The sequence below is a fragment of the Lontra canadensis genome, unplaced genomic scaffold (assembly GCF_010015895.1).
Source record: "Lontra canadensis isolate GAN:19392208 unplaced genomic scaffold, GSC_riverotter_1.0 scaffold35, whole genome shotgun sequence".
Lineage (NCBI taxonomy): Eukaryota > Metazoa > Chordata > Mammalia > Carnivora > Mustelidae > Lontra > Lontra canadensis.
Window position 1 is genome coordinate 2,845,473 of NW_022631029.1, and position 16,701 is coordinate 2,862,173.

The window sequence follows — 16,701 nt, forward strand, 5'->3', positions numbered from 1 at the left end:
CACTTTTTTCCACGCCCCTGAAGTTGTCATGCGTGGAGGCAGGAGGCTAGGGCAGCATCTCCGTGAGAACTGACCCAGTGTCCTTACCCAGAAAGTAGAGTTTGGGAGATAGATTTTTTTTAAAAGATTTTATTTATTTATTTGACAGAGAAAGACATAGTGAGAAAGGGACCAGAAGCAGGGAAAGTGGGAGAGGGAGAAGCAGGCTTCCCACCGAGTCGGGAGGCTGATGCCAGGCTTGATCCCAGGACCCTGGGATCATGACCTGAGCCAAAGACAGACGCTTAATGACTGAGCCACCCAGGTGCCCCTGGAGGATAGATTTTAGAGAACTCTTTCATCTCCATAATCCCATTACAGGTCCTGGCACAAACATGGCTTTGGGGGGGCACCTGTGTGGCTCAGTTGGAAGAGCATGCGACTCTCAATCTCCAGGTCATGAGTTTGAGTCCCATATGGGGTGCAGAGATTACTTAAATAAATAAATAAACATCTTTTTTTTTTTAAGATTTTATTTATTTACTTGAGAGAGAGAGAGAGAAATAACAAGAGAGCACAGGCATGGTGGGTGGAGGTGGAAGGGAGAAGCAGGCTCCCCACTAATCAGGGAGCCCGACATGGGGCTCGATCCCAGGACCCTGGGATCATGACTTGAGCTGAAGGCAGATACTCAAGTGACTGAGCCACCCAGACATCCCTAAATAAATAAATAAACGTAAAATAATAAGCATAAACCCAATAATTGTCTCAGGGGCCCTCCAGGCTGCTAGGAGGGGCCCTGAGTCTGGGAGGGCTTCCTGGAGGAAATGGCTTTGATACTGAAATCCAAGGACAAGTGGGATTAGCCAAAGAGTAATCTGGAGTTGTGGGGAGCTCCTGCAGAGAGAACAGCCCAGGCAAAGGCTGGGAGACAGGACCAGGGGACCAGGTCACAGCGTTTCTGAGAAGGGCAATGTGTTAGGGACCTACTGCTCTTAGACTTGCCTGGAAGCATCCGTGGGGCCTTGTGGGTGGAGGGAGGGTTCTGAGTGTAACCTCGGTGCAGGGGGAGCCCCAGCAGGCTAGAGGCAGGAAGTCCTGCACAGGGACTTAGCGATAATATCCTTCTTTTACTTCCTGGGTGACTTCAGCAGAGAGGAATGCAAATGTTACTCCCATCCCTGGCGCCGAGATGGAGGCTCCTGCCCTCCAGGAAAGACAGTGAGTTTCTAGAGGCTGACAACTCCAGTGTGATGGTCACTGTGGCATTTTGAGAATGAGCAGGAAGGGAAGAGGGTCAGGACAAAGGTGACACCCTCAGCCCCAGAGAGGGGTATGTGAAGGCTCCATCAGGAAGTTTCAGGGAAGGGGTCCCTGGGGGGCTCAGTCAATTAAGCATCTGCCTTTGGCTCAGGTAATGATCCCAGGGCCCTGGGATCAAGCCCGGCATCAGGCTCCTTTCTCAGCAGAGAGCCTGCTTCTCCCTCTCTGTCTCCTGCTCCCCCTCCTTGTGCTCTCTCTCTCTGTCAAATAAATAAACAACATCTTTAAAAAAAAAAAAAAAAAGAACAAATTGGAAACTTTAGTGATGTAAACATTCCAAACTTTCTGCTGACAAAAAGCCCATAAATGCAGTCAAAATATAAACAAATGAAACTGGAAACAAATGTGAACTCATATTACAAATAAAATATCTTCATTATACAAGTACCTCCTAGAAAACAATAAGAAAATGCCAATAACTTAACAGAATATGAACCCAGAAGTCACAAAAAAGGAAATACAAATGGCTCTTAAACCCAGAAAAAGAGGAGTGCCTGGTGGCTCAGTGGGTTGAGTGTCCAACTCTTGGTTTTGGCTCAGGTCATGATCTCAGGGTCCTGGGATCGAGTCCCACGTCAGGCTCCCCGCTCAGTGAGGAGTTTGCATCTCCCTGTGCCCCTCAGCCTGCTTGTGCTCCCTCTTGCTCACTCTCTCTCTCAAATAAATAAGTAAAATATTTTAAAAATATTAAACAGAAAAAGATGCTCACCTCACTCATATTAAGAGAAATGCAAATTCAAAACACAGTGAAGGGGCGCCTGGGTGGCTCAGTTGGTTAAGTGTCTGCCTTCAGCTCAGGTCATGATTCCAGGGTTCTGGGATCGAGCCCCACATCCAGCTCTCTGCTCAGTGGGAAGCCTGCTTCTCCCTCTCCCTCTGCTGCTCCCCCTGCTTGTGCTCTCTCTCTCTCAAATAAATAAATAAAATATTTTTTAAAAACCTTAAAAAAAACACACAGTGAAACCATATGATCATTTCAAGGGATGTAGGAAAGATTTGACCAAATTCAACAACTATTCATAAAAACTTTTAGCAAAATAGGTGCAAATGGAAATGTCCTCAATCTGATAAGAAGCATCTACAAGAAAAAACTATAGGTAATATTTTACTTAATGTGAAAGACTGAATTGTTTCCTGCTGTGATTGGAGAGAAGACCAGGATGTCCATTTTCACCACTTCTATTCAACATCCCTCTAGAGGTCATAGTCATTACAATGAGGCTAGAAAAATAAATAAAAGGTAAAAGATTAGAAAGGAGGAAGTTAAACTTCCTGTTTGCAGATGATATGATTATTTATAATGTAAAAAGTCCAAGAGAACCTATGATAACTACTAGAACTAATAAATTTTTTAGCAAGTTCACAAGTTAAAAACTTAATATACAAAATTCAATTGAATTCTTATATATTACAAATGATTTTTTGAAAATGTTTTATTTCTTTATTTGACACAGAGAGAGAGAGAGAGAGAGAGTACAAGTATGCAGATCAGTAGGCAGAAGGAGAGAGAGAAGCAAGCTCCCCACTGAGCAGGGAGCCCAATGCGGGGCTTGATCCCAGGACCCTGGGATCATGACCTGAGCCAAAGGCAGACGTTTAACTGACTAAGCCATCCAGTGCCCTATACTATATATTCTTTTATATAATAGCAAAAAATTGGAAAGTGAAATTTGAAAAAAAAAATCCTATTTGCAACAGCACCAAAAAAAAATTAAATATCTAGGAGTAAATCTATCAAAAGAAGTATAAGACGTCTGCACTAAAAACTACAGATACTACCAAGCAAAATTCATTAAGACCTAAATAAATTGAAAAACATACCATGTTCATAGATTGACTGATTCAGTGTTGTTAAGATGTCAATTCTCCCCAAACTGATTTCTGATTCAGCAGGATATTTTTTTTCCAGAAATTAGCTCTGACTTTAAAATTTATATAGAATTACAAAGGACCTAAAATAACAAAACTCATTTTTTAAAAGATTTTATTTATTTATTTGTCAGAGAGAGAGAGTGCACAAGCAGGGGGAGCAGCAGGCAGAGGGAGAAGCAGTCTCCCTGATAAGCAAGGAGACCAATGTGGGACTAGATCCTGGGACCATGGGATCATGACCCGAGCCAAAGGCAGATGTTTAAGTGAATGAGCCACCGAAGCGTCTCAATCAAACTCATTATTTATTTATTTTTATTTTATTTTAAAAATATTTTATTTATTTATTTGACAGAGAGAGACATAGTAAGAAAGGGAACAGAAGCAGGGGGAGTGGGAGAGAGAGAAGCAGGGGGAGTGGGAGAGAGAGAAGCAGGCTCTCAGCTGAGCAGGGAGCCCGATGTGGGGCTCAATCCCAGGATCCTGGAATCATGACCCAAGCTGAAGACAGACACTTAAAGACTGAGCCACCTAGGTGCCCCCCCAAACTCATTTTTTTAAAAAGAAAAGTCATAGGACTTATTCTACTTGATTATTATAAAGGTACAATAATCAAGACAATTTGGCATTGATGAAAAAATACACATATAGATCAATAAACAGAATAGATAATATACCCATATAAGTATAGCCAGTTGGTTTTTAACACAGATACTAAGGCAATTAAAAGGAGAAAGGACGGTCTTTTCAGCAAATGGTGTTAGAACAACTGGACATTGGGGCGCCTGGGTGGCTCAGTTGTTAAGTGTCTGCCTTTGGCTTAGGTCATGATCCTGGAGTCCTGGGATCAAGCCCCGCATTGGGCTCCCTGCTCAGTAGGGAGCTTGCTTCTCCCTCTGCCTGCTGCTTCCCATGCTTGTGCACTCTCTCCTCCTCTCTCTCTTTCTGACAAATAAATAAACAAAATCTTAAAAAAAAAAAAAAGAACAATTGGACATCGTGCAGAAAATAACATTGACCCTTACCCAACACCATATAGAAAATTAACTCAAAATGGGTTATGGATCTGAACGTAAAATTAAAACAATAAGATTCTGGGGGTAAAAAAAAAGGAAGAAATCTTAGCAAACTTGGGGCAGACAATGTTTTCTTACCTGGAAAAAAATGATAAATTTGGCTTAATCAAAATAAAAAAGTTCTGCTCTTCTAAGATATCACTGAGAAAACGGAAAGGCAAAACACAGATCAGGAGAAAATACTAATAATGTATGTTAAATAAACAAAATACCTGTATCCAAAATCTATAAATAACCTTTACAATTCAACAATACAAGGCAACTCAATTAGAATATGGACAACAGGGGCACCTGGGTGGCACAGTCAATTGAGATCCAACTCTTGGTTTAGGCTCAGGTCCTGATTTCAGGGTCATGGGATGGAGCCCATGTGGGGTTGGTGCTGGGTATAGGGCCTGCTTAAGATTCTCTCTCCGTTTCCCTCTGCCCTTACCCACTGCACTCTCCCTCTCTCTCTAAAATAAACAAATCCTTTAAAAAATAATAATATGTGCAACAGATATGACGATCCACTGAAGAGGATATATGAATGGCCAAGAAGCACACATAAGATGCACAAAATCATTAGCCAGAGGTAAACGCAGATATAAACGAATGTGAGACAGCCCTTTACACCCAGTAGGATGAACAAAACTAAAAAGACAGGCAATGGGGCGCCTGGGTGGCTCAGTCGGTTAAGCGTCTGCCTTCAGCTCAGGTCATGCTCCCAGGGTCTTGGGATCAGGCCCCACATTGGGCTCCTTGCTCAGCAGAGAACCTGCTTCTCCCTCTCCTTCTGCTCCCCCTGCTTGTGTTCTCTATCTTTCTCTCTGTCAAATAAATAAATAAAATCTTAAAAAAAAAAAAAAGGCAAAAGCAAGTGTTCCTGATGTGCTGCTGGTGGAAATGCAAAATGGCACAGCCATTGTGGCGAACAGTCTAGCCGTTTCTTACCGTAGGACCCAGCTCCTTTCCTCCTATGTATTTAGAGAAGTTAAATCCTGTGTCTATAAAAGGGCTTGTGCATACATGCTCATGGGCAGCTTTATTTGTAATAGTTCTAAATAGAGGACAACTCAGATGTTCTCCCAGCTAAACAGAGGAACCCCCTCTGGTCTGGCCACACACACAGTGGAACACAACTTGGTTAAAAAAAAAAAGGGGGTGGGGGCACCTGGTGCCTCAGTCAGTTAAACGTCCAACTTTTGGCTCTGGCTCAGGTCATGATTTCAGGGTCCTGAGATCGAGCCTGGCATCAGACTGGTGCTTAGGGTGGAGTCCGCTCGAGTCTTCTCTCTCCTTCTCCCTCTGCCCATCCCCTACTCACACAAGTGTGTGCTGTCTCTCTAAAAGAAAAAAAAAGTGGTAATGAACTACTGATACATGCAACAACTTGGAACAATTTCAGAATCACCGTGCTGAGTGAAAGAAGCCAAGCACAAAGCTGACGTACATATAACATCCTGGAACATGCAAACTATTCTTGGTGACAGAGCAGATCAGGTTGCCTGGCAGTGGAAAGGGCAGAGAAGAGGGTGCTGGGAAGGGGTGCAGGACACTGGTGGGGGTGATGATGTATGTTCATCATCTTGACTGTGGTCATGACCATGGTGGACATGGTCAAGGTCATAGATTTACACACTTGTCAAAGCTGCACAAAGCGTGCGCTTAACACGGGCTATTTAGTCTCCTCTAATTACACTTAACAAAGGTGAAAGGCGGGGGGAGGTGCCTGGGTGGCTCAGTCAGTTAAGCATCTGCCTTCAGCTCAGGTCCTGGGATAGAGCCCCATGTCGGGCTCCCTGCTCAGATGGGAGTGTACAGTTTGTTTCCCACCTGCTAGACTGACCAGATGAACCGTGTGAGAGTTCACTGTAATCTCAGGGCTCTGCACTGATTCTCACTGTGGCCGCCAGGGGTGGAAACAGCCCAGCTCTGCAGAGGGATTCAGGATGAAGATGAAGAAAATGCTATGGGACCCAGCAAGGCTCCTTCCAACCTCCCAGGAGTGATACCTACTAGAGAGGGCTATGGATCCATCCTGGCACTCTTTCTAACAGCAAACAGCTGCAAACGACCCGAATGCCCAGCCATGCAAGAATTTGCTGTATAAACTCTGGCCATTCTCAGAACTGAATACTACGCGGCTGTGCAAAAGACCGAGGCGACACGGGGCTGACAATGTGGGAAGACCTCCAGGATACTTGGCGAAGGAAAGAGCAAGGTGTGCACCTGCCCAGGGAAGGAAGCTTTGCTTCGTGTAGGAAGAGCCGATGAGGATGCAGAGACCCTCTGCAGGGAAATACCAACATAGTTGTATAACCTGTTCCCGTGGTAACCACTGGGGAGCCATGGTAGGCAGAAGAGGGAGATAGTTGCCCTTTACCTTTTCATGCCTGTTGAACTCTGTGTTTGTTAATACCATCGAAAGGTAAGTGGTTAATCAAAAAAGGGAACATATGTAAGCACATGGGATGGGAGAGGAAGTAGGAATAAGGAGAGCTGCTGTTCAGAAGTTGACCGTGAACCAAAGCAATCATATTGATCATGAGAAGAGCAAACACATCGAGTGCTCACCAGTGCATTAGGGCTTTGCATGCAGAGCAACCTTTTAATCCCTGTACCCACCCCAGAGGTGTGCACTGTGCCCCCCCCACTACAGGAAAGGGAGGGCGGGGTGGGGGGCGGACAGGCTCAGGAACTAAGAGCCTCTAGCTTGGCTTGCTTCCCTTACTCACAGTGTCCTAGGATCCTCTTCCAATTAGGCTGAGAAAAGGGATATGGGATCTGTCCCCTGGCTGGGGATGGGGGGCAATAATTGTATGGAGCCCACGGCAACCCCTTCCGGTTTATTTTTCTCACATTCTGTTGTGATGCCTATTACTCTTATTTTTCTTGTTTTTGTCCATTTTCTCCCAAAAGCATGTCAGCTCTCGCAGGACTGGAGTTTTTTGTTGTCCTGATCACTGCTGGGTCCCCAGTGCCTGGCACATGGAGGTAGTCGAATGAATGAATGAATGAATAATTAGAATGAATGAATAATCAAATTAGTAGGAAGAGCCTTAGGTGATCTGGGAGCAGGAACAGTTAGGGGCACGAGAGGAGGGGCTGGGGGGGAGGACCTTGTGGCATCTGGAGTCCAGGGGTGAGTGCCTTGCGGGCATTTGCAGGAGGAAGGGACAGGAGCAGAATCTTGGGCCAGTGCGTGGAGCGCTGGAAAGATGGAGGTGCTGGTAGCCCAGATGGGGAAGGTGGGGCAGCTCAGGTGGTGATGGGCAGGGTGGTGATCCAACCTGGGTTGAGGCCCAGTGTGGCCCAGGAGCCTGGATTAAGAAAGGGCACCTTCAAGGTCCAATGGAATAAGAAAAACTGGGAGGACCGGGGAGCAGAGGGGTGCCCTTGCCAACCAGGAATTCAGCTGGGCCTGATTGAAAGGCAGTGAGTGACAGAGGCAAAGGGATACTAGCCCGGAACAGCTGACTGGGCTGGGCTCCCAGCTTGGCCCAAGGCTAGGCGAGGGGGCAGCCCAGAGCAGAGCATCTGGGAGGGAGGGGGAAGAAGGGAGGGTCAGGGGAGCGGCAGGCATGGGGGGGCGGCCAGGGCCACACTCACCCAGCAGAGCCAAGAAGGGAAAAAAATGCTTCTTAACAAACTTTAGACAACACACACCCCCTCTCTCCCCAGGGTTCCTCCTTCCGCTCCAGCTGCGGGAGTCACCCTGACCCAGGCCTTGAAGATAGAAGCGACTGGCTCCAAGGCTGGGGCTGAGCCTGGAGCCCTTCCCTCCCTCTCCCTACACCTCCCCTCTCCCTTCTCCTCACCTGCCATCCCTGCTCCCCCTCCTCTGGCCCCCTCTCCATCCCTCCCAGCCCTCGGTTTGTGCGGCCGGCCTGCTGTCGTTTTCCAGTACCTTTTTCTACTCTCCCACTCCCTGCCTGCAGCCTGGGGAAACTGAGGCCCCGCGCTGGCAGTTCAAGCAGGGTGGAGTGGCACAGCTCCAGGGCAAGGGCCCCTGCCTCCCCAGTCCGAACATTATACGCCATTTAAATCTCATAACCCCAAGAGCTGGAGACTATTATTAGCCTCATCCCCCAAGGATGGGGAAACTGAGGCCCGAAGAGACAATACGCCCGGGAACCAACTGTGGGTTATGAACTTATTCCTGCCGCACCCACACCAGCGTCCAGGCTCTTGGCCTCAGCGGCACAGCCGAGGCGAGAGCTCTGCTGCCACCTGGTGGACACTCGCGGCACCGTCGTCAGGGTGGAGTCGCCTGTTGCCTGCTGTCCTGAGCAGGAAAGAAGTCAAAGGCAGTAGGAGGCAGGCCGGGACCCTGACTACACTCCACCCCTCATCCTCCTCTCCCACCAATTTTCTGGTTTTTCAAGACCTAAATGTCCACCCCCAATGGGGGGTTCAATCCCAGGATCCTGAGATCATGACCTGAGCCAAAGGCAGAGGCTTAACCCACTGAGCCACCCAGGCACCCCAAACCATAGAATTTTAAGTGACAATTGCAACAATGTATTTAGGTTTGTAACATACGTAGATATAATACGTTTAACAATAGTAACAAAATAATAACAATAATGAGACAAAAGGGGGGGGTAGAGGAAATTAATCATACAGTAGTAACATTTCTAAATCTCATTAAAATTAAGGCAGCAGGGGCCCCTGGGTGGCTCAGTGGATTACGCCTCTGCCTTCCGCTCAGGTCATGATCTCAGGGTCCTAGGATGGAGCCCTGTGTCCCGCTCTCTGCTCAGCGGGGAGCCTGCTTCCCCCTCTCTCTCAGTCTGCCCCTCTCTACTTCTAATCTCTCTCTCTCTGTCAAATAAATAAAATCTTAAAAAAAAAATTAGGCAGCTAAGAGATTCTAAATTAAGATATACGAGTTAAGCCCTAGAGCAACCACTAAGGAAATAACTTAAAAAATGTAGGGTCCCAGGGCCTGGCTGGCTGATGGGTGGAGCATGAGACTCCTGTTCTCAGGGTTGTGAATTCAAACCCTACCTTGGGTGTCAAGATTACTTTAAAAATTAAATATTAAAAGAAAAAATATTAAACATATATAAAAAATCATTAAAAGAATTAAAATATTACACCAGAAAATAGTCACTTCATGGAATATAAAGCAGTAAGGAAATAAATTCTACACGCGAGCATTCCCTGCGTTCCCTGGAAGTGGAACGCTCAAACTACCACCCAGACCTTCCCGGGTGCCTACGACTCCCGGCGTGCTGCGTACGACGCTCCTTTACTGCCATAGAGGAAAGGGAGGGGCTCGTGGCGCTCCCTCATGTGTAGTTTCGCTGTGGAAGAAGGAGGGGCCGTGAAAGGTTGGTGGATCTGGAGCCAGTGAAAAAGCAGATCTTGTTGAGCGTCGGAACGAGAAGCCAATGGGCGCGCAGCTTTCAAGAGGCGGGACTTCCGTCAACGAAGTCTTGGTGAGCGGCTGCGCGAGGAAGGCCACTTCCTTTCTCGTGCGGCGGCGAAAGTGGATAGAGCGCCATGAAGGCCTCGGGCACAGTAAGGCGAGCGCGGCGGGCCCGGGGACCGGGGAGTGCAGTGCGGATCGATTCGGGGGCGCCGGCAGGTGGCGTGGGCCGCGTAGCGGGAAAGCGCTCTTGGTCGGGTCCGGTGCCACCGCGCACCATCGCCCCCAGGCCCAGCCAACATGGCGGCCATTGCGGCGCCGCGTGGGGAGGCTGGTGCCATGGTTCCGACCCGCTGGGGAATCTCGGGGGCCGGAGAGGTCGGCTCTCCTTTCCAGGGGAAGGGACAAATTGCGCGGTTTGGAAGTTCGAGCCACGGGACTTAGTTGATCTTCCAAATCTCGGGTCCCCCATTTGCAAAGTGGTCACGGTGGGAGGAAACGTTAATATTTCTCGTTTCCTGACGGGGCTGTAAGAAGTAGAAAACAACCCGAGCTGACAAGGGGAGGTTTATCGTGGCAAATGCTTAGTAAAATCAGAGGGCGCTGTTGCGCAGAGATGGAAGAGCGAGCCCTCGGGAGAAACAGGGTGGGTCCTGTACAGCTCCCCAGCCTCAGTTTCCACGCTGGGGAAGTGGCCAGCTGCATCGGTCTTTTCCTGAGCAGGTGGTCCGCGGGGCTGATTAGTCACATTGAGACATGGAAGTAGGAGACAAGTTTGCAATATTTGGCGCCATTCTTATATTAATAAAATGACGAGTCATTTACGAAGGTGGGTTCGTTGTAATATATCCCAGTGTTTGGCTCTAGCCGACGTCTTTGTCTTTGCATCTTTGTAAACGGGGAGAGCACTGGGAAGTCCAAACAAACCCCTTTGGACTGCTGCTGTGAATACTCAAGCAGCTGCAGATCCCATGGCAGCAGGCCTGGAAAGGGAACTGGATACTTGTCCTGGTTCTGCCTGGAGTGGGCTGTGAGATCCCAGACTGGCCACTGTCTTTGGGCACTCTGGGGCTCACATCTTGGGAAGATGTGAGCTGCAAAGATGCTGTGAAGGAAGGAGCCTGCAGGTTTAGGCTTCAGCTGCTTTCACAGGAATATAAACGGAAAGGGAAGGACAGCCAGATTGACAGCCCTGCCCATCTTTCCTGAGCCAAGGCAGAGGGTAGCCAGGCATCTTAACTCTCCCTGCCCTCAATCCCTGTTTTGGGAAGGCTGGGACAGTTGGCATGACACAGTCACCGGGATTCCATATGGATGCCCTGTGATGGGTGTTCTCTCCTGATTTCAGTTCTCACCAGGCTTGGGAAAGGAAGCAAGGTGAATCTCACAGTTGGCCTCAGGGCTCTGGGTCAGGCCCCACCTCAACTCCTGTTTGTGTTTCAGCTGCGAGAGTACAAGGTGGTGGGGCGCTGCCTGCCCACCCCCAAATGTCGCACTCCGCCCCTGTATCGCATGCGAATCTTTGCACCTAATCACGTCGTCGCCAAGTCCCGCTTTTGGTACTTTGTGTCTCAGCTGAAAAAGATGAAGAAGTCCTCAGGGGAAATCGTCTACTGTGGACAGGTACGGGGTGTCTGAGAGCAGGGTGGGGTCTGGAGTGGATTGACACCTTCCCGTGGGGGTTCCTCACCCCACAGAATTCCCAGACTTCATAAACCCTGGCTTGTTTGCATGTGGTAATTAAGCCCTAGGTTGGGATGGGGTGGATAACCTCAGTGCCCTTTTCCTGATGAGAGAGCCCAAGGCCCGGGAAGTGTGTGGCTGGTATGCTCGGACACCTCGGCTGAGGCCAGTGCTTTGGCTGAGTCTCCTATATAAAGTAGGCAGAGGTGCTGTCACCTGAGCACATTTGCTGTGATGGGCGCTGGACTCTGCATCAGACACCTGCAGGGTGGTAGCTGCTTTTGGGCCCAGGTAGTCTTGGGAGAGTAGTGTTTGGGAGGAGTTGAGCTGGTGGTCCACATGGGGGAGGTGTGCCGGCCTGGCTCCGCTCCACTGTTGCCATGGGGATTTGTCTAGGACAGCAGGTTGCTCTCCTGTGCTCTGAGATTCAAGGACTGGGAAACAGATACAAGAGAGGCCTGGGGAAGAGGATTAGCGAGGCTGCTGGCCTTCTTGTCTCAGCCAGCGTCTCTGGCACTTAGGTGTTCGAGAAATCCCCCTTGCGAGTGAAGAACTTCGGCATCTGGCTGCGCTATGACTCGAGAAGCGGCACCCACAACATGTACCGGGAGTACCGGGACCTGACCACCGCAGGCGCCGTCACCCAGTGCTGTGAGCTGCCGGGGCCACACCCAGTCCTCCCTTGGGGCTCCTGTTGCAGGGATCTGCAGCCCAGTCAGCCTGCGCCCTGCTTCCTGCCCACTCCCTGCCAAACTGAGACAGAAGTGCCAGAGGCTTCTTGGATTAGGGGATCAGGCAGTCCAGGGGTGGTGGTTGGGGGGCGGGAGTGGAGAGGATGCTCCAGGCGCCTCTTCTTCTGGAACCTGCCAGCAGGTGGAGCTTCAGGGTCCTTCACTTCTGCAGACATAATTCTCACCCAGAGTCTAGCCCCTAGCCCCCGCCCTGTCTGTTGGGATCTGGCGCTGGTGGCCCCAGTGCTCCTAGGGCGGGTTACCTGCCAGAGGCCAAACCCAAGCACCTCAACCCAAGAACTGCTGTTTCTCATAGCAGCGGTTTAAACAGAGGTGCTAACAGCAAGTGGATCTCGTCGCCTTTGGGGGGCTGTGGCCGTGCCCCTCAAAGTGAATTTGGAGGTTCTACACCCCTGATACACTAGTGCCTGCTGGGGCCAGAGGCTCCAGCCACCCAGTCCCCAAGTTGGGGTTCCTCTAGGCCAGCACTCGATGGGGGGCTTGAGGAATGCCCAGACCCCGGGGTGCACATTCACCCTGCCTCCTTCCCTGCAGACCGAGACATGGGTGCCCGACACCGTGCCCGAGCGCACTCGATCCAGATCATGAAGGTGGAGGAGATTGCGGCCAGCAAGTGCCGCCGGCCAGCAGTCAAGCAGTTTCACGTGAGTGCCCAGGGCCCTGCTGGGCAGGCTCAGGGGAGGGGGCTTCCCTGGACCATGGAGCTGCCCCAGCTACTCCACTGTCCCCCAGCCTCGGGAGCTGCAGGGAGGCCCTGGGTTTGACGCAGGATCCCAGTGGGGGGTTGCCACACCTCAGTGGCCCCTGGAAGACTAGGTTGAGAGGCTTCCACCCCCCACTCACCCATCTCTCCTTATCACAGGACTCCAAGATCAAGTTCCCACTGCCCCACCGGGTTCTGCGTCGCCAGCACAAGCCACGCTTCACCACCAAGAGGCCCAACACCTTCTTTTAGGTGCAAAGCCTCTGTGTGTCTCCAGGTCTGCCCGAATAAACTTCTTGGGAAAACCAGGGTGCTCAGACACTCTTATTTTCTTTGTACGCCCTGTAGAACTCAAGAGGGCACAGCCAGGCTATGAGTTCTCTGCTTGGGGAGGGGTCCTCCTCTCTGGAAGTGGGGCCCAGGGACCTGATTTCTCAGGAAAGGGAGCCCCAGGAGTGCCAAAAGCCACACCTCCAAGCGCTCTCCTCCTCACTTGGCTCCCCAGGGTTTCATCCAGCAAGGGGCTCTCGTGGGCAGGGTCCTGGAGCCGGAATGCCCAGTTTGCGGCCCCAGCAGGTAGCCTTCTGCTGTGAGCTTTGGGGGGTGTTTTAAAGGCCCCAAGGTTTGGCCCCTAAACCTGTCCCACCTTCTTATTAGAGGCTTCAGCTCATGTCTGGTGAGATAGGGCAGTCAGATGTCAGATGCCTGGAAGGAGCCAGGATGATGGGGTTGGTTCGTCCCACCTGTGGGGTTTCCCCTCTCAGAGCCCTAGTCTTTAGTTCCAGGATCCTCAGAGCAGACACCAGGGGCCACTGGAGAGGGCCATGAGCTTGCTGTGCTGTGGTGGTTTCTCCCTTCACTAGGTGCCGGCCCCTTGAAGGACGCCCTGATACTGCCCAAGAAGTTCAAGGTCTCACCATTGGTATCAGTTTCCAGGAAACCACTTGAGGCCCTGGGGAATTCCAGGCATGAAGCTAATCCCACCCTGGCTGAGCCCCTCAATCAGGAGGCTGAGGCACGGCTAGGAGGGCAGTTCTTGGGAAGTGTCTGTCCTTGGTGTGTGACCTTGGGCAGCCCTGGCCCACACTGGGCTAGTCCCCATCAGAAGGTCAGGGCACTCGGCAGATTTACTCCGTGGACAATACTTGAAGAGTCACAACTGTAGGCGCTGGGGGCTAAGGTCAGCCAAGATCTTCCTGCGTTGCAGAGAGCCACGGAACTGGAAGAAGCCAGGGCACAAAAAGGCAGTGGGTGAGGGTCTGGGGAGCAGTCAGGCCTGGAGTGTCCCAGGCAAGGGTATAGCCTCCCTTCCCCCACTTGAGGTGGGATAGCTCATTGGCATGATCGATCCTGGTGGCTTCCAGAAAACTGGCTCACTTCAGGCCCTACCTATGTTTGGAGAGGTGCCCAAGGCAGGGCGTGGGCACAGCCAGCCACTGTCCCAAGAAGGACCTGGGGACAGAGTACCAGGCTTCCCAGATCTGCACTGGCTGTTTCCCCCACCTGCTTTCAAACACCTTTGCATGTACTGAGCCTTCTGCCTGGACACCTACGGATTATCACTGGTTCGGCCTCACTGAGGTTTGTGAGCCACACACGTATTTTGGGGACAACAGGTGGATTTTTGATGCCCCCCACCGGATGGAGTCTGAGGAGGGCAGAGACCACATGTATTCCTCCTTGGCCCCAGGACGGGTTTAATAAGTCTGGGACCCGGAAAAGTGTGAGGACAGCCAGTGACTGTCCCTCACCTGTGCATCACATGGAGAAAGGGTAGTGATAAACAGGGCCCCAAGTGGCTGGACCCAAGCTTTTAATTTCTGACCCTGCTAACCCCCCCCACCCCACCCTGTAGGTACACCAATTTACTCTCCCCATAGTATTTAATAATAAGGCCTGTTATTTAATAATAAGGTCTGTTTTCTCCCAGCTTTGCCAGTACCATTGGTTAGTAAACTTTGATGGCCGGGAAAAAAATCACATTTTAGGGATTTATATTTGTCTTAAGAAGTAGGCACTTCTCTGTAAAATGAATTTGTATGGCTTTGTCTCCCCTCATGGGGCTGCTGGTCGTTTTTTAAGTTACTGTTTTGTAAAAGCTTCTTTCATATGTGGGACAAAAACCTGAAAATATATTTCCCCCATATATGCTGCAAATTCTTCCAAGGCACTTGATGTTCTTTAAGCTGTATTTTGGGGCCAGGCTAGAATTTTTTGAGTTTTTTGCCTTGTTAATGTCATTAATCTTTTGTGACTTAAGGCAGACACCTCTAGTTGTCCCCAAATACTTCATCCTCAGTAATAGGATCTCCATATCTAGATGCCACCCACAAAGAAAAAAAACATTTCCCAGCCTTCTTTTCATTAAGGGGTAACTGTGATACTAGCCACAGCGATGTGTGCCATTTCCAGGAAATACCCATCTGGCTGGAATATAGGCACAGTGTCTGGTGCTCCGGCAGCCATCTTCGGCCAGTAAGAAGCCACACTGGAACAATAAGGTTGAAGGACTTTGGGTATCAGCCTGTGTCTATGTGATAAGAGGAGAGAGAAGGAAACAGCAGTACAGCTTAGGCTGTAATCTGGAGGTTTTCCGTCGCTTGTGACTTGGCCCTGACGTGAGCCCTGATGGTTGTGCCTAGGGCGAATCACTACCCACTCAGCTTTAGTTTCTTACCGTGTAAGGTGTGGTTGGTTCTGGGTGTGGGAAGACTAAAGATGAGCTAGAGATAGGATACACCGCCAGGAAAGTGGAAGGCCTGGGCCCCACAAAAGCCCACTGTGTACCTCCATCCCACCAGGGGCTTCAAGGGGAACCAGGTGGGAGGGCTCTGCCCCAACCAGCTGGAGGATGGTATCAGTCCCTTATTGAGGGACCTTCGCACTGAGGAGGAGTGAGCCCCAGCTCCCTGATATATCTGGTCATCCACCCGCCCTGCCATCTACTCATCGTCAGTAGGTTTGCCCACAGACCCCTCCACTGTGTAACCACCTACCTGGGAATCTGCATTGCCCACCTACCCTCCCACACCCAAACCCTGCACAGAGCGGTTGCCTGGGCACTGGCTGGAGATAAGGGCTGCTGAACAGAGCCCTCTCAAGAGATAGCTCAAGAGTGGGAACCAAGCAGAACAACAGCCAAACTGGAGACTGGCAGTAACGAGCCCTTCGGTGTGAGGCCCATGAGGCAGGCCTGGCCTCCAGGATTGTTGATGGCCCCTCTGGTTGGCTGGGGGCTCCCAGGCCCTGTCCCAGGGTTTGCCCAGGTGCCAAATGCCACACCTGGCAGGACTGGGAGCCGTGGGGGAGAGATCACAAGTTGCCCCTCCCTGCACTGCCCCCACTCCTGAGTCAAGACCATTGAGCAAGGGCAGGCACCAAGATAAGACAAGCCAGGGAGGGGTTCCAGAAGACCTGAGCCAGATCCTGAAACCAGGAGAGACTACCTAAGAGTCATGGACCCCTAGAACCACAGTTGGAATCCTCAGGGCTTAACAATGGTGGACTCTCTCAGGAAGCTACGGCACCATCAATGGAAATGGTTTGCTTTTACTGAGTGCAGGGGAGAAGTTCAAAGCCAGACACCCAGAAGGTCCTGCTAGAGCCAGAGTAGCTCACAGCCTCTCACCCCTGACCCCTGCCATGTCTCCAGGGAGCCATGGGGGTGCTCCCTGGCAGCAAGCAGGGGTGGGGACAGCAGACAGCCAAGCAAACACACTGACATTCCTGCCCCTTGTGCTCAGACTGCAGCTGCGGACCATGGGGGATCTCCCTGCCCCTCCCCCTTCACCAACGGGGTCCTGCCTGCTCCCTGTCCATGTGGGAACTACACAGTCAGGGAAGGTCCCACTGCATCTCCCCACCCTGTGCCCTCCAACCCTAAAGAAGATGGTCCCGCCCACCCTTCATGGTTCCAAACTCTGGGCCCCCTCTCACATCCTGGAATTCGAGATCACATTC

General features: G+C 50.7%; 1 protein-coding gene and 1 non-coding gene across 3 annotated transcripts; both read left to right on the forward strand.

Annotated features, from left to right (window-relative positions):
• Nucleotides 1–9,610: 9,610 nt before the first annotated feature.
• Nucleotides 9,611–13,050, forward strand: RPL18A (ribosomal protein L18a). Of its 2 annotated transcripts, none has more exons than XM_032867641.1 (5): nt 9,611–9,760; nt 11,047–11,226; nt 11,808–11,937; nt 12,573–12,682; nt 12,901–13,050. In XM_032867641.1, exons 1-5 carry the CDS (start codon nt 9,626–9,628, stop codon nt 12,991–12,993), a joined length of 648 nt encoding a protein of 215 aa, XP_032723532.1. In that variant the 5' UTR covers nt 9,611–9,625; the 3' UTR covers nt 12,994–13,050. The 2 variants fall into 2 exon arrangements, with proteins under 2 accessions (XP_032723532.1, XP_032723534.1); XM_032867643.1 differs by having other exon boundaries at nt 9,646–9,755.
• LOC116874128 lies at nt 12,298–12,430 on the forward strand. Its single transcript, XR_004383933.1, has one exon. It is a non-coding gene; the product is annotated as a small nucleolar RNA SNORA68 (small nucleolar RNA).
• Nucleotides 13,051–16,701: the final 3,651 nt, after the last annotated feature.